This window comes from Charadrius vociferus, unplaced genomic scaffold (genome assembly GCF_000708025.1).
Source record: "Charadrius vociferus isolate BGI_N301 unplaced genomic scaffold, ASM70802v2 scaffold195, whole genome shotgun sequence".
NCBI classification, from domain to species: domain Eukaryota; kingdom Metazoa; phylum Chordata; class Aves; order Charadriiformes; family Charadriidae; genus Charadrius; species Charadrius vociferus.
In genome coordinates, this window is record NW_009648539.1 from 229,684 (window position 1) to 252,840 (window position 23,157).

Below are 23,157 nucleotides of genomic sequence, written 5' to 3' on the forward strand. Positions count from 1 at the left end.
CCAGCTGTGGCCAGGTTTGGGGGCAAGGATGGTGGCTCGGGCTTGCATACATCCGTGAGCAGCAGCAGGCTGGAGGTGAGCCTGGCTGGTACCGCCAGCACTCTTGCAGCTTCCTGCCTCCTCTGCTGCTGCCCAAATTCGAGGGGCCTGAAGCTCGGCAAAGGGTCATGCTGTGCCAACAGAAGGGGAAAAGGAGAGAGGCTGCCTCGGGAGAGCCCAAATCAGTTCACTGTCCCCAAGACAGTCTCACCTTTCCCTTGGGCTTGCTGCTCTCTGGACTTGGCTTAGGTGTTGGGGAATGCATTACTCTGAACGATTTTCCCCCCAGTTTGGATACTGGACCATGACAATGGCTCTTAGGCAACAGAAATAGTTAATTAAGCAGAGAACCTCTGAATGGAGTTGTCATGCAACAGGGTCAATTTAACTCTTTTGCCTTGGACTCTGGCCTGGGACTGTTGCCTCCACACAGTCCAGAAGGACACAGTCAAAGTTCAAGTAAACAAAAGATTATTGGTCTGCTTGGGCAACTGGCAAGAAGAGGAAAGATAAATTAAACTGCTTGGATAATCATAAAAAGATTGATTGTTGTTACTAGTGTAGGGCAATGATAGAGAGAGGATAAGAGGTTTATCCAAGTTTTGCAGTGCCAAAAGACAGAAAAAAACATCAAGAACAAAGCCTTTCCCACACATATTTATCTGAAAATTATTCTACACATACACACTGAGTTAAAAAATTTACTGAATGAGTAGGAAGGAAAAGCTTTTTTTCATTTCTCCTCTTTTTCAAAAGAAATCAAAACCAAATGTAAAAACCTTGCTTATTTTAAAAAGAAATTAATCATCTTATATTCTTTTCTGTTGATACACTTCATATTTACAAATAATTTACTAAGACTAAAAAATATTTTGACCTATCATTACACTGAAAAAAAAAATAAGATTTTAGGGTTTTTTTTTCCCCCATCTTCTTTCATCTTTGAACGTTTTAGTAAATAGTAATTTTTACAGAAGAAAAGACAACACTACTCTCATTCAAGATGTCAGCTTCGTTATGTGTTTTCAGTTAAGCCCACAGCCTGACATAACAATATTTCTCATCACCACAGAAAACCTGTTTGACAGTTAATCAACTTAACAAGATCCCTGCAAGGAGCCCAGCATATACTGTTCCCTTAGTGCAACTTTATGATGCCTCGCTTCTAAGGTCACTGAATTTCTTTTCATTAACATGCACTTGCGTGACACAGCTGATCCTGGCACACCTTCAAAAGAAACTCAACAGCCTCCCACAGCCACCCCGAGAAATGTTTGCTCTCAGAGGTTAGCAGTCCTCAGAGGTGCCTGTGAAAGGAGCCTCGCAAATAAAGCCATACTAACAGAAAAAGAAGGAATTATGGAAACACAATAAGCAGCCCTAAAACATCACCTTTATGACCCAATTCTCTACAGCCGGACATTTGTTTAAAAACCCTCAGCTGTAGCTAATTAAACCCTTGGCCACGGAGGGAGTCAGCAAGCGCCTTCATCCAACAAGCCAGCACTGGCAAGCATTGAGAAAACACACATGAATACAAAATCTCCTCTTCTGTGGTGGGTGTGCAGCAGTTCTTCCTCCTCTGAACCCTGAGGACTTAAAAAAAATAAAATCCACTAAGAATGAGGAAACCATCCAAAAACTCCCCTAGGCACAGACCAAGCCCCTCCACAACTCACAGCCCAGTTATTTCAGCAAGGTCAGTGGGAGTTAGCCTGAATTTACAGTCAAGCAGCATTTGGCCCATCATTTTTTTAAAGGCACTGAGTTTTCTTCTGCCTCTGCATAACTTTCAATTAAAGGCATAGTAAAACTGAGAGAGTGGGACTGAGCGGGGTATTACGCTCTGCATCACTCATGCTGGGGAGGGAGAAGCTTTGAAGGAAGAAAACGGAGCCACAGTGCTTACAAAAGCCAGGTAACCCCACATGGTACATATTTCTGTAGTTTTATCTTGACAAGGAAAAAAAAAATAATAGATCACCTCTACCTTGTAGAAAATCTTTTGTTCCTCAATGATCATGTTGTCCGGCAACAGAGCAGCTCTGTGTTTGGGTTGAGACCTGTGTCTCAGCTGTATTTTGGCACAGTTACAAAATCCAGACACAGGTTTTGCCCCATAGAAGAGGGCATTAAGGACTCCAGGGAGAAGGTGGAAGAGAGGTATTCATTCTTTGGTAAAAATTTGAACAGCAGTTTTCAAAAAGAAAAGGGTTTTTCAGTGCCCAGTTCTCATGGATGAGCAGGTAAGCCTGAGAATTGATTTTTTTGGTTTTGGAGAGCTTTCCCTTTTTCAGTTGTTAACATATATCTACATGTATGCAGGTAGATAAACAATTAGGAAGATATCTAGGTCCTTTCAGCAGCACAGAACAACAATCCAACTAATGCTTGGCATTAAGCAATCTTAAGATTTACCTTAGCTCAGTAAATCTGTTTGCTTTGCTCAATTTTTTCTAATAAATTCTGCCATGGTTGCGGCCCTGAGAAGGGCAGCTACCTGAGCACTAGGTTGCAAGAGGCTCTGAGTACAGATGGAAGAAGTGGGTGAAAGTGGCCTTGTTTTACCAGCACAAGGCCACCTTTGAATGCAGCTTCACTGGTCCAAAACATCTTTAAGCTGAGGCAGTGGTGCGCATCTTAGCTGGATCAGCCTGGTCAATGCAACAAAGCACCACCAAAATGCCCTGAAGCAAGGATACCCTCTGACACCTCAGGAAGCTTTGGCAGCCGGGGTGCGGTGGTGTAGCGGAGTACAGGAGCTGCAACGTGCGAGGAGCAGGGCTGGAAGACTGTCAGTACCCGAAGATAACTCTAGAAATCCTTTGGTTTTGAAAATCAACACCAGTGAAGTGTTGCAGGATACTCAGAAGGTGGCATGAGAAAGCAACTACTACATATTGAGAAGAGATTCTTGGAGTTTTCAAATCCATGTGCTCTGTATTTGATGCTCACTGTCTGGAGCAAACCATATTTTTATTTTACCAATTAAAACGTGTTAAACTTGTACTTACCTTCTTTACTCTTTTCTATTGCCAACAACTTAAAGACCCCTGAGGAGCCCCGTACACTATTTCTGTTTTACTATCATACTTCTAATCTCTGAACTGCTTGGTCATGTGATAACTCTCAATATAATTAGAAACTGGAGGACCTTTTGGATGCAAACTTCAGTATTTGGAGTACTACAGTTAAAAAAAAAAGTAATGAATATGTTGGTGAATATCTCATTTGTCTTTCGGAGTGGAAATCAAATCAAGTTCTGACCTCGTGAAGTCATTGAATGTACCCTATGAAATGTTTATTACTAGGGCAGAGATATGAAGTGCCTGCACTCTGGCCTGCGCACATTAAATTGTAATAATAAGACTCACACTATTTCATGAAATGGACAAGTCAGGAGGATGATAACTGGCATATGCAGTACATTTTTTGCTAATATTTTAGCCGCTTAAACGAAAGTGATGAAAACTTTTGATACTACTTTCTATTTATATTGTTTATAATGCAACACATTGATAAAGTTAATGCCTATTTTGTTATACTCGCAGGAGACAAAATTTGTCTTACGCTGAGCAGCTGCTTGAATGGATTTGTGGTCTGCACATAGCTGATTTATGCAACAAGATGCTGCAAAATAGATACGTCTAAGCGAACATGTTTCTGGAAGAAGGCTGTCCTTATCCCAAAGCATTTTGACAGCATTTTGTTGCATAGACTGGGTTGATCCCTCTACAATCGACACTGTTGCCTCAGTTTAAATTTTACTTAAAGTTTTAACTCAAAAAAAAAGAGAGCATTTTTTATGGTATAGCAATCTAATTTCTGTGGAAATCCTGTTTTCTTCCTGACATTCCTGGTCACTGATTTCCAAAGGTAACATCACAGCCAGGATACAATCAATGAATCCTAGAATTCATAACACTTATATGAGGCTTTAAAAACCTAGAAGTCCTTTTTTTATTGTGTTAATAAAACAAGTATTAAGGTAAGTGTAGCCTTCTTCTGGTAGCATTGTATGAGTGGATTCAAAACGAGATTATTAAGGGAAGGTTTACCCAGAAGACAGAATGACTGGAGTGCAGTATGCCAGGAGAATAGCATGCTGAGTGACACGTGTACTCCCTTTGCTTACTTTTAAATCACACTCCATAGCATGGCACACAACTGAAGTTCACCACAACTTTCACACGTGGTGTCTCATTTTGTGCTCAGTTTCAAGACAAAGTTTGTCGTCTTAATAATTCCGTACTTCATATTTTTAATTGTTCTGGCAGTTTACATAGTAAACAAAAAAATGTAACACTGACACGTACAAATTCATATTTATAAGGGAATTTTGACTCATCCGCTTGGCTGCAACCCCAGTTACTGATACCCTTTTCAGCAGTGTTGTTAGAACTACTGAGCACTCCAAACAAGATTAGAGTCTATTTGTGCTGGGTATTTTAGACACAAGAGTGAAGTCCCTGCACTGATGGGTTTAAAATATGTGGATTTTTAAAGTATAAAAAGAATGTAGTTTGGTGATTTTTTATTAATGTTAACCCTATGCTTTTCTTTAAAAAAAAAACAAAAACAAACCACAAACAAAAATTCAAATTACCAGTTGGAAACAGGGCCATCTATTTTTAAGGGATTCATAATGAGCTCGTGCCAACTTCAAGAACAAACTGAATGGTTCCCACATGGAAGTTTGCGACAAGTCTGGAGCTGTATTCTTGTGCTTCATACAAACCAGAAGCGAGGCCCAGCAGAAACCAGTAAGGTGACGCCTACGGGAATGATGCAGATGCATCCAAGCTCGCTCTAAACTAGGCCAGAGTTCTCCCAGGCTGTAAAACTTTGTCCAAGAACCAGGGTAAACATTCAAGCAGTCCATCTGTTCCAGTAGAAAAAACAATGCCAGATTCACAGTGGAGAGAAGAGAGTGGGACTCTCCGTAGCTTAGCAGTGAGGGCACAGAGCTCAGAAAGAAAATCCCAGATGACAGTCCTCGCTTCAAAGGCTAATTCTCTTTTCTCCAGCAACTCTTCCTGCTCTTTCTCACCTGCTGACACTTATTTGCGGACACCAACTTACTGTATGAAAAAGCTTAATGTGTTATGAAGAGACTGATCCTGTTGATGGGTGTTATACATGATCTGAGACCCCATCCCATATCAAGACTCTCATGGGATCTTGAGACAGGAAGGTCTTGTTTGGTCAGACTTGCACATCTACTAGATGTTGAGCTTCTCAAGCATGTGATCATATAACCTTCAGCAAAGGTGCAATAAATTATCTTGCATGCAACTAAGACTAAGAGCAGCCCACCACCAGGAGCTGCCTGGGACTTGCTAGTTAGCTTTAAATCTACATACCCTGGCTTGTTCCCCCATATCCTTAGGTCTGAAGGTCTCCTCACTGTGACAACAAAGTATGTAATAACCTGTATTACTCAAATGTCAAATGTTACTTCAATAGGGTCAAAAAGTAGTTCTACAGAATCACCTAAAAAGGCTTTCTCATTCTAATGCCAGAAGCTGTGACTGCTCAAATACCAACTTCCCTTTATTATTCATAAATTGCTTGTCCTCCTCAGGCTGATGCAGAGAATGTTATCCACTGCAACACCACTCTGAAAATGAATCCAAATAAATAGAAGTTGGGAATCCATTCCGTTTACAAACGAAAGAACAGATTTGCTTGTTTCCAGTTACCAGCCCACCATCCTGTGGGCTCCTAAGCAGCAGGCTAAGCTCTTCTTTCACCTCAACAGCTATGTAGACAACACACATATTGTGCTTACGGACATGCCTGCAAGCCATTTGAAGACCAGATGAGTGACACTAAAAGCATCAACTGGCTTCAGAAATCTGTAACAACCAACCATGACAGGAGCATGATCTTTCCTTATTCCTAAGAAGTCATTTAGGAAAGCACTCCCCTTGTTTGGCTTACCTTTTTCTCTCTAACCAGCCCCTCCTAGACCCTGAGGCAGTTTCCAGAACACATTCTATTTAAAGAGACATTTTCCCACAGCTGACAGGTAAAAACCTTGTCATTTCAAACCATACAAGGCCATGTTTACCCAGGATCATAGTAGGTGGAACACGAGAGACAGCGTGGAGCGCTCTAACCCCGCAACAGGATCAGTCAATCAGCTTTACCCATAGACGAGGGTCTATGGAAAAAGGCAAGATTTATGTGGTAATTGTGTTCCTGGACTCTGGGGGTCTGCATGAGTTCTGCGGTGTTCTGTCCAGAGATACCAAAAATCCTTCCCTAAGGTTTTCCTGTGCGTAACTCTTCTTGCCTGACAGCGCTACTTTTCTCTCGGTGAACAGAACTGACAGCACTTGGCAGTACGCTGTCTGCCTAAGTGCAGTAAACAGTAAGACACAGGCACAGAAATTATACTATGCAGGATAAAAGTAAAAATCTATTCCTTAAACATGAGACTCTGCAATGCAATTGAGTCCATTCTGAGCTCTGTTTTAGCAGCTATCAAGACAGACCAGTAGTTGCCTTGTATGTCCCCAGTTTTAGAGAAGCTGGCAAAGAAAATGTCAAGGATTGTTTTATGCACACTCTTACATGTAAGAAGATTAAGAACAAGTCTAACTAGTTTTCAGAAAGAACAGAAAATCCAGCATTAATCATCTACTGAGATCCAATGTTCCAACATTTCTCATGAATTCATGTGCTTGTCTGCCCACCTACTTATAAGCCAGGTCCCTCAAAACTTGAAATATTTCAACACATAATGAATTAATCATGAGAAGGAATGCGATATAGTATGAAAGGAAAAACAAAATGAGGAAAGTAAAATTCAAACATATGATCCATCAGTTAGCAGCTTCACCTCAGATCTGGCCAAGCATTAGAGCTAAGCATACACGAGTACGAGCTTCCTTCCCCTCCTCGTTCCTTCTGTACTGTTTCTGAAATCCTTGTCTGCATTCAAGAGAAAACACTGTAATACTATTAACATTCTACATGTTTTATATCGTACTTCGATATAGCTCATTCATTCTCACTGATTTCTCGTTAATAATCTTCATTGCCAGCCTTGCAGAAAACACAGCAAGTTTTGCCCTAAACGGTCAAGAATTTAGCAGCATTCATTTACCCTCAGTAGTCAAACATTCAGAAAATAAAACTGACCACGCCTTCCCATTTTTTTTTGCCTCTGAAGAAAGATACGACATAAAATTTGTGATCAGCTTCCATTTGCCTAGCTCTTACCCCCTTGCCAGTTCCTCTCTAGCGTTTTGCAAAATCCTGACTGCAGCACCGGTATTCAGTGCTACAGAAAGGCATCGGACCACTGTGCCGAAGCAAACCAGCCGAAGGGACAGCATACTATTCTTTTCTCTCATCATAGCAGAGGGAGCAAGTGAACAAGTTGTGCTGGCTTTACTCCACAGACACCAAGAGGAAGCCAAGGCCGTCTCCGTTTAAGGGAGCTCTCTGCCACTATGTGTTCTTGTGAACAGCAAAGGGGAGGCAAATGAAGGCCAAAAATGCAATGCCCAAATAATTTATTTCAGGATACAAGGGCAGCATCAGCATTGTGAAGTTGTACAAGTAAACAACTTGAGACAACATCTGATTTAAAGCACAGACCACCAAAACCAGCCTCTCCAAACGTAGTAAGTATTAAACTAATTGCCAGACAATTAGAGCAAGTACCTTCAGATCAGATCCGGGGACACAGGATTTTGTTCTGAGAAGAAAGCAGACTCTGTCCATTATTTTCTTCTTGCTGTCAGACCATAAAAACATTGACTATCCTTAATTCGTTTGACTAGTTTTTCAATAGCATAATCATTCATACCTCACCACACCCATATATCTTTTCTCTTCCTCTCATATTCATCATCAAAAGCTATAGTCACATAAAAACTCCTGTATGATACCCTATGGAAAGCAGCTCTAACCTTAGGGTATTAAAGAAGAAAATTAAAAGCCTAATTATGTTTTGGAGTTTACAAATTTTTCAGTTTACTTTCAAAAACCTGAAAGTCACATCCACCTCCTTACACCAGCACTGGTGGACAGGAATATTGAACACACCAATTACAGGTAATGAGCTGTGTGCATCTACATTAGCACTTTCACTTGTATCAGTTTTTGAAGCATTGCCCACTCGCAGCACTTGTTTCCCCACATTGTGGAAACTCCCTCTGCATACCAGCTGGACTGCTTTTAGATGGAACTGAGCTTGCATAGGTACTCCAGGGGATTGTATAAATAAACATCCAGTATCTGGGACCCAAACAGAGCTGTATTATACTAGAACTCCCAAAACATACCCAGCATGGAAAAAAGGCCTTTTGCAAGAAGTGTTTTGCCTTATGGACCCACTTTGATTGCACTACCCTGTCTGCTGATTTGGACATAATTATCCCAGTCTGAAATTCTTGGAAAAAAAAATAAAAATGAAAGGTTACACTTTAGAAAGTTATGGTAGTGTTGGGGTTTTCTTGCCTCACCTAGACATACAAACTTAAATGTTATTTTAAAAACAAACAAAATTCAGTACTTCAGTCTTGATTTATGAGTCTAAATACCAACTCAGAGATAATCTATCCTTTTTAAAGGTTATCTGTAAAAAGTCAAGAAAGCCTGAGTTTTTACACTCAGCTTTACCACATTCTGAGGAAAAGCTAGGGTAAGAACTGGACAAAAATAAGTTAGTGCTAGACACAATCCCAAACACTGCTATTTGTACTGCACATTAAAATTTCCAAGGTAAAGAAGTTCACAGGATCTACTGTGAGTGCATGTGTCTATCTGTAAACCAAATCTGACAGAAGACATGAGTACAAATGTAACAGATCCTAAACACTTTCACAGTTGAAACTGTAGCAAATAGGGAGATCTTGTACAATCTGTTGAAGCCACAGCACTTCCCCTCCTGAGTTTCTGGGTGGTGGTGGTGGTTTTTTTTTTTTTGTTTTGTTTTTTTTTAAGGCTGGGGTTGTGGTTGTTTTTTGTTGTTTTTTTGTTTGTTTTTTTTTTTCTTTCTTTTTAAGCTGGTGTTTACAGTGTACTATCTTCCAGTTTGACTTGACACAGGGCCTAAACAGCATGCATCTTCCCTGGTGCTGCCACAAGGCAGCCCTTGAAACACTGTTTCAAGTCCTGATCAATGTCAAGGGTGGCAGAGCTTGCAGGGCCAAACCATTAAGTCATTAGCTGGTGCTGAGGTTATGCTGATGAAAACATTTATCCCTGGTAACTGCTCCATAGTACACTTTTCCCACTTTTTATATACTACTTCCCTGCGTAATGGAAGTATCCTGACTTAAGATGCGCCAAACAACAGGTATTTCTCAGAAGTGTCCCACTATGCAACAGCACCCCTTCCAAGGCCTTCACAAAAGTCTGAAATTAATGTATTTGAGCCAGCAAGAGTAAGCAATTAAACTTTTATTCATGATCATTTACATATGACTAAAAGTGTTCACCACAAAATGCAAACTTTCAGTTATCTTATATTTAGCAGTGAAAATAGTCATCTCTTCATAGTCAAGCACCAAGGAGCACATCACAGAACAGTCAGAAACAGATCCCATGTACCAGTTCCCCCATCCCCCAGCCTCACAACATACATGACAGTTAAAGGTTTTATAAAAAGTCTAAAAGTTCCAGAACAAATTCTAGAGTCACCTGAGTGCTTGGCAGGAACAGTATTATTGAGTAGCAGTTACATTACCTGTAGTGGTATTTACATAGCACTTTTTTCTGCCTTTTTTGCAAAAAAAAAAAAAAAAAAAGCTACTTCTTACAAAACCCCCTAATTGGGCCAAACATTGGGTTTCATATTTCACCTGAATTTTTCAATGGGAGCCAAACAGAACAGTTTGCTAGTAGGAATACCTACAACCACCATAAGAGCAGATATCAAGAGGAAAGGAAAAAAAATTTTAAAAAAATCAGCTCATTATAGCATGATTGGTAGGGCCCAACTGCTGACAGGCACCTATACCTATACCAGCTTTTTTCCTTTACATTTAATTAGTATTTCATTCAAACATACTACATTTAAGACAACATGATTTTTTTTTTTAAGTGAAGTTGTGTACATGGAAAAATACATGTACACAGTTTTGGTAGTCATTTAAAGCTGTAAAATTTTAAGTAAAGAGATCCCTATGGACCCCATTACAGACTAAAGAGAAATAACCAGAATCAGTGTTACATCCAAAACAATATTCTAACACAGAAACCAATACAGTCATCAAATAATTCATTAGAGAATAAAATTGTTATACAAAAAGAGAAATCCTGCCTTTTTATCACTTCAGAACAGCAAATAAGAAGGCAACATTAGGAAAAGTGCACAGCAGAGAAGAATTGTTCAGTTTCCTGAAAAAGTTGAATTTTTCTTCAGACACCAGGCTTTTGTCCAGAAGCATATTGGGTTAGGATTGTTTATATTCTCTCCCAGATCAGTCTCTTCTTGCACTAGTTCTCAGTAAGGCGCTTACTCTGACATGTAGGAACGATACATCAGGGCCACGATAATTGCTGCTATTGCTGGGATCACCCAGTTGGACCACGAACTACAAGGAAGTTTTTGAAACAGCAGTTTAGGTAGTGACAACCAGCAAGTTTTTTAAAAAAAAGTCATTGCTTAAAGTAGTCCTTTCTCCCCACTCCAACAAATACTTCAAAGTTAGGGCAACAGAACACCTGGGCTGGCCAGTAATACTCTAGCCAAGAAAAAAAAAAAGCTTGTACTTTTAAGGCTTTGTAATAGAGCTTACAAGAATTTTGCTTACTAGAGATGAGTAAGACTCTAGACACATTTAAAGTCACAGCACACTGCCCAGAATATCATACATTCAAAAGACATGTAAATAGCAGAAATACATGACACTTTCAAGCACCCAAGCTCCCCACTCAGGAACAGTCCTCTGCCGTTTCAGCAGTAAGCAACTGTCAGCAGGCTCTAACTTTTTAAAGTTTCGTTCATTGGTGTTCCAAGGTGCTTTCCCCCCCTCTCCCAATCCTGACAGATTTTCCTTCTTGCAGGCATAATCCTCTTATTTCCCTTAGACAAAACAGTTGTAGCAAATTTTACAAAGTGAGGCATCCTTGGCAGTAAAAAAAGTCAGCAATGGCAGCAAGTGTCTTCTATTCAACTGATAATAGAGACACTAAGCTAACATGCTTGTTAAGTGGTAAATAGATGCCAACTTGGACTTTACGTAGAACAGAAATTTTCATGCACCATCCTAACATCTAAGCTTCCAGCTGATAGAAGCTATTCAACTTTTTAAGCTTCAGAAACATAATCATAAGGAACTCAAAGTTGCCATCAGGTGTCATACTATACCTGGAATTAGACTGAGCAGTGGTAATAAGAGTTTCCTGTAAAGCAAAACAAAGAGACATTTACCTCAGGCAGATATGCCTTTCCATCTTAACTAGCCTCAATTTCTCAAAACTCATTAAGTGGGACTAATTTAAAGACAACTCAGTGCATTGCATTTGGAAAGCATTTTCTCCGAATTCCTTAACAGACTTGTGTTAGACGCTAGCAGCAGTTATTAAAAAAATATCACAAAGAATTTTACTACAAGTTTTCCATGAAGCTACTTCAACCTCAGGTTACATTTGAAGAGTTTTTAGTCACTTAAAAGACCAAGATTTCTTACTTGCCTAAAATCTAATTGAAAATACTCTGAATTAATACACAGGTATTTCTTATATGGAACCTACATTAAGAAAGCTACAAATTTATATCTACAAGGCTTATTAAGCTTAGGGTTTTAGTGTGGTGTTTCAGATTACAAAAGAATCAGTCAAGTTATAGTTGTTTCCAATATTGATTTGGACTTCTTGTTCAGTTTAGGAAAAGCACTACAAGAGCAAATCCCAGTTGGGTATATGTGCCTAACTTATATGAAGACTTATTAATTTGAATACTACTAATTGCACATGGCCTTAAGTGCATTTAAAAGATCCAAGCATTAAAACTGTACTTAAATTTCCTGGTACAAGATCAATCACTGAAAAATGAATTGCTTCAGTATCAGAATATTTGTAATTCATTTTAAGAGCAAAAGATTCCTAACATCCTCTCGCAGGTTCAAACAGGCTACTTTTTCAAGCATCCAAATCATCGCAGTTTATCATGTGACAAATACCGTATTTTAAAGAATAAGACTCTGATTACATCTGTATTGGTTTTGTGAACGCCTCCATGAAAAACTAATCCCAAAGACAAACGATGGAACAGCTTGTGTCCGTACTACCAAGGCTAATGCCTTCTACAACAGACTTGCCACTTCCAGGGCTGGGGTATAGTTCTCCCCACATCAAGACAGTAAGAGGAGCATGGCCCAGCTCATCAAAAACCTGTTTTTAAACAGTATGACAGTGGACATGTACACTGAGGGTACTTTAAACACAGTGCAAGGATGAGAAGGACATTTGAAAGCACAAGGCCTTCTGACAGCTCCTAGAGAGCCAGGGCACACAAGGCCTAACCTGTCACGTCACACACTCAGAGCGTAGTGCAAAGTGAAACTGTCTTATCAGCTACACCCACACGTCCTGCTGGAGGAAAGTGCTCCAGCTTCCTTCTGGAATGACGGAAAACACACACATAGCATAGATAACTATGACCAGTACTAAAACGAGTGAATAAGCCAAATAGGAGTGTAGTAAAAAGTAATTTGGATACATCTTAACTCCCAGCTGGCCATGCTTTGACCAAACTAATATTCTCAGCACTTCAGTTTAGCAAGTTCCTATGAGCTTAATCAAAGGACTGTATTACTAGAATTTGCACCAGGTGGTCTGTTTCTCAGTTGCATTTATGATTGCTACTCCTACAGCTGAAGTGTACATTGTCCTGAATTTCAAAAGAAATCTGAATAGCAGATGTTATTCTTGGTGGAAAGAAGCTCTGAATTCCAGTCACCACTCCAATTTCTTGTTTTTATTAGTATACTAGTTCCAGTCCTTAATTAATAATACAATTAATTGCTATACCAAGTATTTCAGTGTACACATTTTTAACTTCCTTTATTTTATTCATATTATTGGAAGATCTTACAAAAGTGATTGTTTCTTAAAAGTAATCTCTCAAACAGCAAGAGTAACATCCTATTCCTACTAAACTTCATTAAAAAAATAATCTTCTATTTCCTAAGTGCATTGCTGCACTGTTAAGCCAGCCCTAAGCAAACACCCTCTATACACATAGCAGCAGCAACTGTACAAAGTAATCCCTGATGCACTTGCTCCTTTAAGGGACAGCTGAATTTTATGAGTTAAATAGAACAAAGATGTGTTGGCACTTAACTGTTAAAGATAGAAATAAACCTAGAAAATAAGTGCAATAGTACATTGACAGGACACTCAAAATCTACTGAAACAGTCAGGAAGCAAACAGTATTTTCACCTTGAAAAGGATTCACAATTGCATATTTACTGATCTATAATACAGCAACTAACTGCCTCTATATTCTATATCTACTACTGTTACCAATATATTGTTAAGCACCACATTTTTTCCATCTACAAACACATTAGTTTAATCCATTCTGTCTATAAACTGATTTTTTTCTTAAACTGAATACTAGAAAATCATTGACTGTTCTAGACTTGCCCTTTTGCTATAGTGTAATGCCATCACGCTTAGTAACCTTTTGGTTCAAAACCACACAAGTTAAAAGAATAGCTAACAGGAAGAATAAGTTGAAGCCTGATCAACATGTTTAAGAGATTTATGACCTGAAACATTATGCTTAAATCAAGCTGAATTATTTTTGCCTCTGGCGGTATACCATTTACAGAGAAACACTGATTGTCATGCCCAAAAGAAACAATGTGGCATTTCAAGAAACACACTTACTGTTGGCTTCTGAAGCTTTCCTCTATCATCCTGCAAGAAAACAAGCAAAAAACCCCATATTTAGACAAAAACCTGAAGCATTCAAATAACACTTATCACTAAATTCAGCTTGCAAATCTATTTTTTCTGTTTTTACCTAGAAAACAGACTTGCAAAAGAACAGATGTCAATGTATGCTTTTGAGCTACCATAAACAAGATCACTTCCTTAAGTAACACTTCCCAGTATACAATAAAGTGAAACATGAGTCTCCAACATATTTCATTATTTCTTGTGCCCATGTTTTTGCATTTCTTTTGTCTTAAAGAGTACACATAACCTTAGCTTATACAATCATATTAGTTTACTTCTACCTAGTCTACTCATGTTACCAGGCCAATTCATCTAACTAGTTTTCGTCCAACATCCTGTACAAAGGTTCAAAACTCTATGGATCTTCCATAAGCTCATGAAGTTTTACTTGAAATAGTCACATTTGTTACAAAAAAGCCCAACAGAATATAACCTTGAAAGTGCTGTATTTGTACATTAAACTGTTAAGCTGTTTCTTTCATGTCAAATGAAAACGGGCATTTCTCAAACAAGGAAGAACTACTCAAGACAGTGATATTTACCCCAAATGCAAGACACAGGAAGAGAGAAGAGGCAGAGATGGGCAGTAGAGCAGAGGATATAGGCACACAAGCAACCTAGGTCTCTAACAAGTGGTTTTCAACTGTTAAGATGCAGGAGAGCTTAAGAAGAGGACTATCTGAAGGAAGCCAGGGTAGCAGCTCTGTAGCTAGAAATAATGCATTCAAAGCTTGAAGCAGTAGGAAGGTGCTTGTTAAAAGCACAGGAAATAAGGGTAGTATTGAAAAGAAGTGACAGATAATCCAGTGGGAACTGACAACTGCAAGTAGGGAACACAGATACAGCACAAGATGGGAGAGCCATAGGGGGGAAGATAGAGCATCAAACCAGAAGATACTTACAGTAGCCATTTTTCTAAACATATATATGAAGAGCCATAATTGTACTTTTAGATCCAGATGGAAGCCAGGCATATATATTTACAATGATTAGAGAATGAAAGCAGCTGTTGAATAACAACTCTGTATATTGACATAAGAAAAGGCCTAGACATTCTGACACACCACCTTCAGGGGTTATAGAGTGTCATTATAGAGCTCACAGGATACACCAGAAATGGCATGATTCCATATGCAGTTTATTCAAGAACTAGGTTGAAAAATATTTCAAAGCAGCAAAATTTTAGACATGACCATCCTTACGCTACACTAAACAAACCCCTTCACACAAGGGAGACTTATCTCCAGTCCAGGTCCATCCAAAAAAAAAAAAAAAGCTGCAGGACTGGCATCCAACCAAACTAGCAGCTCTCCTTTACTTTGAAGTAAATTACCAGAGAAATAACTGAACAGCAAGTACTAGTACTCTCACATACTCACCGGATGAAGTTCCCCAATAATAAAGGTTTCTGACAGTGTCCTTGCATCTGTGGAATGGCCAACATCTTCAAAGTTCTCAGTAGCATCTCCTCCAGCTTGCTCCCTGAGGACCTCTTCACCACCCGGGTGCTGCAATTTTTAATGAATTAGAATTTGTTACTGAAAACCATTCCACATTCTAAAAATGGAAATTCATGTCTACATTTCTAAAATAATAAAAAATGTCCTTGAAAAATCAGCTGCTAGACTTGCGAGCAAACAAACCTCTCTGAATAGCTAGAGAGCTTTACATGCTCTCTGAAGCCAAAACCAAGGAAGCCAAGTTTCTATTCCATCAGCAATGGAGCAGTAAGAGGCATTACCCTAGCAACTGAAGCATTTAGAACATTATGGGAATCAGTCTTTTAATAGCCCAACTATTACCTAAAGTTACATTCCATGTTCTCACTTCTGCAGGAAATCTGTATTTTTATCCAAACAATGCTTTATACAGCAAAAGGATAAAAGCCAAAATGTATAGGTGGCAGCTAGAACATTCCAAGTAGATCTAATGAAAATACTATTCAGAAGAGCAATCAAGCACTGAAAGAAGTTGGCAAGGGAGCACACAGAATCTTCATCCTTTGAGGTTGCCTAGGCAAGGCACTAAGGTACCAGACCTTCAAATTAATCCTAGTTTGAGCTAGGGTTTGGACCAGATAATTTATTTTGGAAAGGATCCTTGAAGATTATTGTATGATTATCTAGTAAGTCAGCTACTTTGGAACTGATTAACCCCAACAAAGCTCATACAAGACACCAGAACACCAATTCCAATTTAGCAGACTACGGAATCCCAAAACCACATTGCTGATAAAACCCTTGAGACATTATAGAAATCATGTCCCAGCATCTCCTAATACCTCAACCCATCACCACTCCCTTAACCTAAATCCCTGATGTCCATTGACTTGTATTCCACACACTTTTGGGATTGAATGCAGTTCTACATTTCCATCCATCAAATAACTCTGTACATACTGCAAGATATATGACATCTTCTAGTTCAGTGAAATTTCCCAACTTCAAGTTACTCCTTCATATAGCAGATAACACGCCATAAAAATTCACCACTCAACTTTTAAGTAGGAAACTACTACATAAACACCAGCGGTGATTAGGTAAGTAAGTTGAAAACACTTTATTACTAATGCCTTGGATTAAGGCAACCATGAAATAAATCTCAACGCTTTACCAGTGACAGAGGAAATAAGGCTTTGGAGACTCAATGCCATTTTTAATACCTCTGACTACAGAATTCAGAGTGATGAAAGCAGGCAAAAATTTCCACTATTTAGGGTCATCTTGCCTGGAGTATAGCTGAACAGAAAGGCTATGCTTAGACAGTAGATTAAAGAAGTGACATTAACGTTTCTGCTAGTCTAGGAAATCTGGATTGCCATTTACTTCAAATCTACCATATTAACCTCCTATCAATCATTCTCTTCCAACAAAAACAGACTTGGTCATACAGATGAGGAAGACGCTATTACTACCAGTTTCCAGCAGTACCAGAACTTGAATCTTTGCATTAAAGGCAGACACTTATTTTAATACATTGTTTTGGGTTTTTTTGTTTGGTTTTTTTTTTTTTTTTTTTAAAAAAAACAAACCTCAATCCAACACTTCTTTTAAAAAGAGCCAAGACACCACAGCTAGAAGGGTAAGGGATCCCTACCATGACTAAGCAAAAGCAAGATTAAGCAATTGATAGAGAGATCAGCAGCTGAGCCAAAAAAGGTTAAAAGAGTGCATGCAGAGCAAAGATTATGCAAGCAGCTGTGCAAATATGGCATGGTCACCAAAATCCTGACCTTGAATCCATTCTGATAAGTATTGAGGGAAAGGACCAGACAAAAGTTGATGGATCACTCAAGTTCAGTGCCTTGAAACATATAGTACATTTAAGAAGCTGAACTTGGGTCTAACAGGCTCTCTCAGACATTGCCACAACCAAGTCTTCAAATAATTCCTTCAGCAATGTGGCATTTGGGGCTTTGGAGGTTTAGCACAGTATTAAAAAAACAAAAAGAACTGCATTCCCCAAAATAAGGAAAAAAAAATATATGTAGCACCTTCAGCAGAAAACAAAGCAAAACTCCTTGGAAAACATGCTTAACAAACAAGACATAAATAATAGGAAAAAGGCACCAAAGTTAAACTACCCATAAAGCACTAGCAGCATGCACACTCATACTCCATGCATTGCAAGGAGCCCAAACCCTACTCACACGAGTAGATAAAATACTACTTACTCCAGTATGTTGTCAAGATCACATGGTTTACACTAGTGCTCCCCAAAAATTCAACAACCAGCCAAACAAGTGAACACATACCAGCATAACTGCATCTACATTAAAACTATTTTGCAGAGTACTTTAACACACACCTGCAGGTTGCTCATTACAGAATGGTCATATACTAATTTGTTCCCAAATCCCTCCCTTGCACCACTACAAAGTAATCACATAGCTACTTCACTGAGGCACTCCATCTTTTCTCTGTAGGATGAGTTTTTGGTCTAATTAGTAACTGATCCCTTTGTCTACAAAACCACAACATTAGTGTCACCAGTGACCATGACCAACCCTCTCAGTGGCTCTCACGCATCAGCTGAAGGGGACAAACTCACCCTGACCTCTGCTACCATAGCTGGACAACCAATAGTACTTTTTCCCCCTCACATCAGCAAGACTTAGAGAGAATCACATACAGAATTCCTAACTTAAGCCATCTAGCAGATGTTACTAGTAACCTACTATACATACATAAAATTACTTCAAAGCTAAACACTTTTTTTTAGATGGCACATGTGCTTAAAGACCTAAACATGCAAACCCTCAGCAAATAACTACCACATAATACAGGCAATTAATGAAAAGGCCTTGCCTCCTCTAATGAAAGGGAGCAACTGTAATGTCTCAGAGCAAGAAGTGACTTTTCTATCAAAAGCTAAGCATTTTGCATGGTTTGATGAGTTTCTCAAAGTTTGTTAATACAGGGCCCTCATTCACACTTTGGTATGGTAAACAAAGCTTGCTACCAGAACTTCTACTGTAATGAATAGCCTCTGGATAGGCCCTGGAACTGGAAGCCCACAAGACTACATAGATAACGACTCCTAAACTGAAATCCTCCTGATGCAAATCAGTAAACTGTTTTTGCAGATAAAACTGTGGTTCAAGGGAAATAAAGCTTTTGCTGATAAGTTTAGCTAGCCTAGCTCGTTCCTAGGACATCCCCAATGTAATAACATAATTATTTAAGTTACAGGCATAACAGAAGTCTGTACAAAGCCAACACTAGTACATAACAGACTAACACCAGCATGTTAGAAAGTTTTAGATAAAGCAAATGAGCAGTTAAACTCACTGCTCTCAACTGGGTCAGAAGTCTGCGATTACTTCATCCTGAATGCCTATCACCTTTTCTCCCCCTCACTACAGTCATGCAACTTTTTCCGTATCATAGTTCAAAACTCTATTAAAGTATAACTATCCTAATTCACAATTCCTGCCTCCTGCCCCTTCCCATAGTGGGAGAATCAAATATGGGGTCCAATTTAACATTTGGGAAGATTCACAAAGGTTTCCACCAGCAGCAGTCTTGTAAATTCAAGTTTTGCTTTCTGCACTACAGGGAATGAGAAGCAGGAAGGGACAGTGAAAGAGCCAGAAAGACCTGGAGAACTTTAGCTTTACTGTGCAAGAGAGACAGACTAACACTTGCTTGTTTTAAGGGCGCTTTTATGTAGTCTGAAGAGTCGCCAAATAATTTCCATCACCTATTTAAGTTACAGGACAGAAATTCTGTACTTATGTAAAATTTTAGAAGCCCAGGAGAGTAGACCTCTTCATGAAAGTTTATTTTTGAAAACCATCATTAGGGTTTTAGATGAACTGCAAAACAAATGCCCAGTATCTAGGTACCCATTTCCCCACTTACAAAACAATTACAGCTTGCAGCATCTTGCACAAAAGAGTGCTAAGAAGTGCTATTTCTCAAAGCATTTTCAAATCTTCCTGCGAGCTTCATCAGAGCTTAAGGAAATGATAACACTGGTTTTAATCCTTAGACTGCAAGGTTCTGCAATAAAAATTCACATTCAACACACACTAGCACCAGCGCCTTTTGATGTAAGCTATTAATTACCTTAAATGTGGAAGGTATTATGCTACTCCTCCACAATATCATAATACTGGATGAATATAATTTATCACCACACAGTGGAGAGAACATTTTTCATTCTGACAGAGTAAAACAATATTTGTTTTTCTGCACTTTATTTGATCAGCATTCCAGAACACATTTTGCTATAAAAGCACAAGTTCACACCTTATAAAAAAACCATTTTCATTGGCCATTAATATTTTTGCTAAATTTTGAGACCACCACCAATTTAAACAACCTAAACAGAGTCTGTATTAGATTGATATTAAATACTTATCATAGATAGTTTCCAGAACAAGGAATTTCTCTCAGGTGGAGATGTTCCTATTAGCTTCTCTGCCTAGCTTAAGGAATCCAACCAAGTTCCCACAAAAGCCATAGGGAAGATTCTCACCACGGTGGGAAGCAGATCAGAATACTGAGTTTCATTCTTATTTTTATATGCCCAGCTACTCTTGTTTAGCTCATCTGATTGATGTCAAAGCCCGATTAGTGGGATTGCTTTATTAAACTATGGAGAAATACTATCAAGCATTACCAACATACTTAATCCATAGTATTCATATATGTAATTATCTGTAAAGATAGCCATAAGATCCTGCTGTGACTATACATGCATTTTAAGTAGCTGTTTTCCCTTAAATGATGTAGGAACTGAAACTATGGAAAGGTTTCCCAAGTTCTCTGTAATACAGGTCCAAAAGCCTTTGAATGTAAAAGATGATATACAAGTTTCTGATCCCAAGAATAGTCTTTCATGTCAAAAGCTTTCAGATACTGTACTCCAAGAGCTGTTGTCTCTAGGTTTCATCTCCTAGAAGATATACTTTGATAATCAAAGAAAATTCAGAGATATATATTCAAGTTATAAAGTTTTCCTGAAAACTGCCATTTTAAAAAAAAAAGTAAAAAAGTAGTTGCTGGAATTTTCATCTTCAGTAACCCCTAGGATAAGGTGTCAAACTGCACAATCCTTCTCTCCTCCAGCACTTGATCTGTATTTCAAAGCATCTTTTTTAAGCCTTGTCCCTAGGAAACCAAGCTAATATGGTCACACTATGTGATGTCTCCACTCCTATTCAGCCACACCACTCCCAACACATATATATCACCACCTCTAGTCCACTTACTATCTAACCTCAATCAAGTGTTCACAGAGCCTGATGGTTCCCAAAAACAAACAAGTTTCACTGGACTTTTACAAGCTTTATGAAGAGACAACAGCTGGACAGAGGAAATATACCCTTTAAGTACTGTAATGGAGGGAAAGCCAGCAGCATACTTTCACTTACTAGGCATGAAAGCATCCAGGGTATCTTTAACATTTAAGTTGTAAAGTTTTCAACTTCATAATCAATAAAAAAAATATTCCAATAGGTTAATGAGTGGTTGGAGGGATGGCTTGTTGTATTAAGAAATGGGACTGGTGATACAACAATTGTTGTATTAAGAAATGGGACTGGTGAGGTCAGCTTCTGTTCCTAGTTCTTTGCTCCTTAGTAAATTGATACTCTTGCCTATTTACTACTTGGGAAGACCAGGAGTGAGATGATGCTATAGCAGTGCTGTCTCTGAAGTACTACTAGACTTAATTAAGTAGCCTATATCTAATTCTTGAAATATTTCAAGCTTTTCTACTCCTGCAAAGAACTACAAAAAGCAAAACAGAGTTTGACCAATAATGCTATGGAAACAGCTAACTTAACACCCACTTCACTGAGAAGCGTTTACCATACTCTGGAATGCAGCAGCAATAGGCTAGCTCCAATTTCTCCTCATCTGTCACATGTAAATGCCTCAGGGTGTCTGACAGTGTCAAGAGAATTAGCACATCACTTGATAAATTAACCAGATATCAAAAACATTCAAAAAAGGTAAAAGATGTGTCCTAAGAAACATTTTAATCCAAGGGTTCCATCCCAAAAATCAACACCACAGTCAACATGACAATATCGAAGAGCTTTCCTTAGGAGTCTAGTTTCATTCAGATAGTGTGTTGAAAATAGTTATCCAGTCATTTATTATCTCAGATTACGAGCCAGAAATTTCAGTTTCAGAACCAGCCATAATACATTGAAAGCTGTGCAAGGCTAAATTTTGACTCACGTGCACCAGAGTGCAGAGAACACACAATTACCCAAGTAAGAACTACTTAACTGCCTACAGACAAACTGAATTCTTTTGATATACTGCTGAATTAGCAACATTCTTCTGAAGCTGAAATGAAGACTTTCTTGGAGAAATTTGCACAAAGTCATGCCTCTTAATATTTACAAGTTTTATCACATGTACCAAAGGAAGAGACTGTCAGCTCACTTGTGCAACTCTTTAAACTCTTTAAATCCAAAAGCTCATTAGATCCTTTTTTTGGTCAGATGTGGGTTTGTTTTTTTTCTTGTGTTGTGTTAGGTTTGTTTGTTGTTTTTTTTTCTTGTGTTGTGTTAGGTTTGGGGGTTTTTGGTTTTAGGTTTTGCGTTTGGGTGGCTTTTTTTTTTTTGGGGGGGAGGGATAGGGGTGGTGTTGGTTTCCCCCTGTCCACAGTCTGGAAGCACTTATACAATCAACCAAAACTGATCAAGTTTCCAAGAACAGCTACTTCAATTTCTCAGGCTGTATGAAAAACTGTATTCTCCTGCAGGGCTTCTATAATTAAATAAGGCCTTGCCTTATTTCCATAACTAAAGGATGAACCAGAGCAGGGACAGAGCTAAATGATAAGTAATCAAGAAAGAGTCAGTAGATGAGTTTCACAATCTGCCTTGCTGAAAAGCTAAACAATTTGTGCTGGCACACAGCTTAAGAACCAAATACTACTCATGTGAAAGCTGCCTTTGAAAAATTGGTTCTCGACCTCTTATTTGCAAAATGCTCAATTTATACCCTGGATTTCAAACATTTACAACCACAAAAATCGGGATGAACTACTGAGGCTTGAATTCTGTTGTGTCACTACCAATCTGAACTGTATTCACAAAGAAATTAATTTAAAACTGTAATAACGCTTTTTAATTGGATGCTAGGTTTTTGCAGATTGGGAATAACAGGACTGAGGGAGAAAACTCAAAATATCATTAATAAGTCCTAGCTACATTTAATGCTGAAAGCATTTGCTCAGTATTTGCATTTCTATACCTCCACAGAAGAATATTCTCATTGGTTCGGTCTGGTAACTAAAACGCTTCTTTATTAACCATGATTATCAGTGATTACATCAATTGCTCACCATCAGCAACTGATCAAGCACATCAATCGTTAACTAGGGGGGGACGGGAACGGACTGGGGACACCAAGCCAAAGGCGTTCAATTTGACCGCTGGACTCTTACTAGAGTTTGAACTTTCGCAGCTTCCTTGCACGCCCACGCCGAGCGCACCAGGACAGCGGCGAGGACGCAGAGCCTGAGGGGAACCGGCGCTTCTACAACAGCTGAAAAAGTTTAGAGGCGGCAGGAGGGGGAAAAGCAGCTCCTAGAACCGGATCACACGCGAGGGGGCACCCACCGTGCCCGGTACACTTGTGTTATTCCCGGCCCGAGGGGCGGCCGCTGCCCCGCCCGGGGCTTCCCGCGGCCCGCCCCGTCCCGTCCCCCCGCCTCCC

At 39.1% G+C, this 23,157-nt stretch overlaps 1 protein-coding gene across 1 annotated transcript in view; it reads right to left on the bottom strand.

Annotated features, from left to right (window-relative positions):
• Positions 1–10,047: 10,047 nt before the first annotated feature.
• The window catches only part of LOC104287220 (cytochrome b5), a 15,029-nt gene continuing 1,919 nt past the window's right edge, over positions 10,048–23,157 (bottom strand). The window contains exons 2-6 of the mRNA XM_009885894.1: positions 22,886–22,986; positions 15,352–15,480; positions 13,901–13,930; positions 11,372–11,406; positions 10,048–10,595 (exon numbers count right to left, since the gene is read on the bottom strand). Coding sequence (XP_009884196.1) covers positions 10,517–10,595; positions 11,372–11,406; positions 13,901–13,930; positions 15,352–15,480; positions 22,886–22,986 — 374 coding nt within the window. The 3' untranslated portion in view covers positions 10,048–10,516. The remainder of the gene's footprint in view (positions 10,596–11,371; positions 11,407–13,900; positions 13,931–15,351; positions 15,481–22,885; positions 22,987–23,157) is intronic.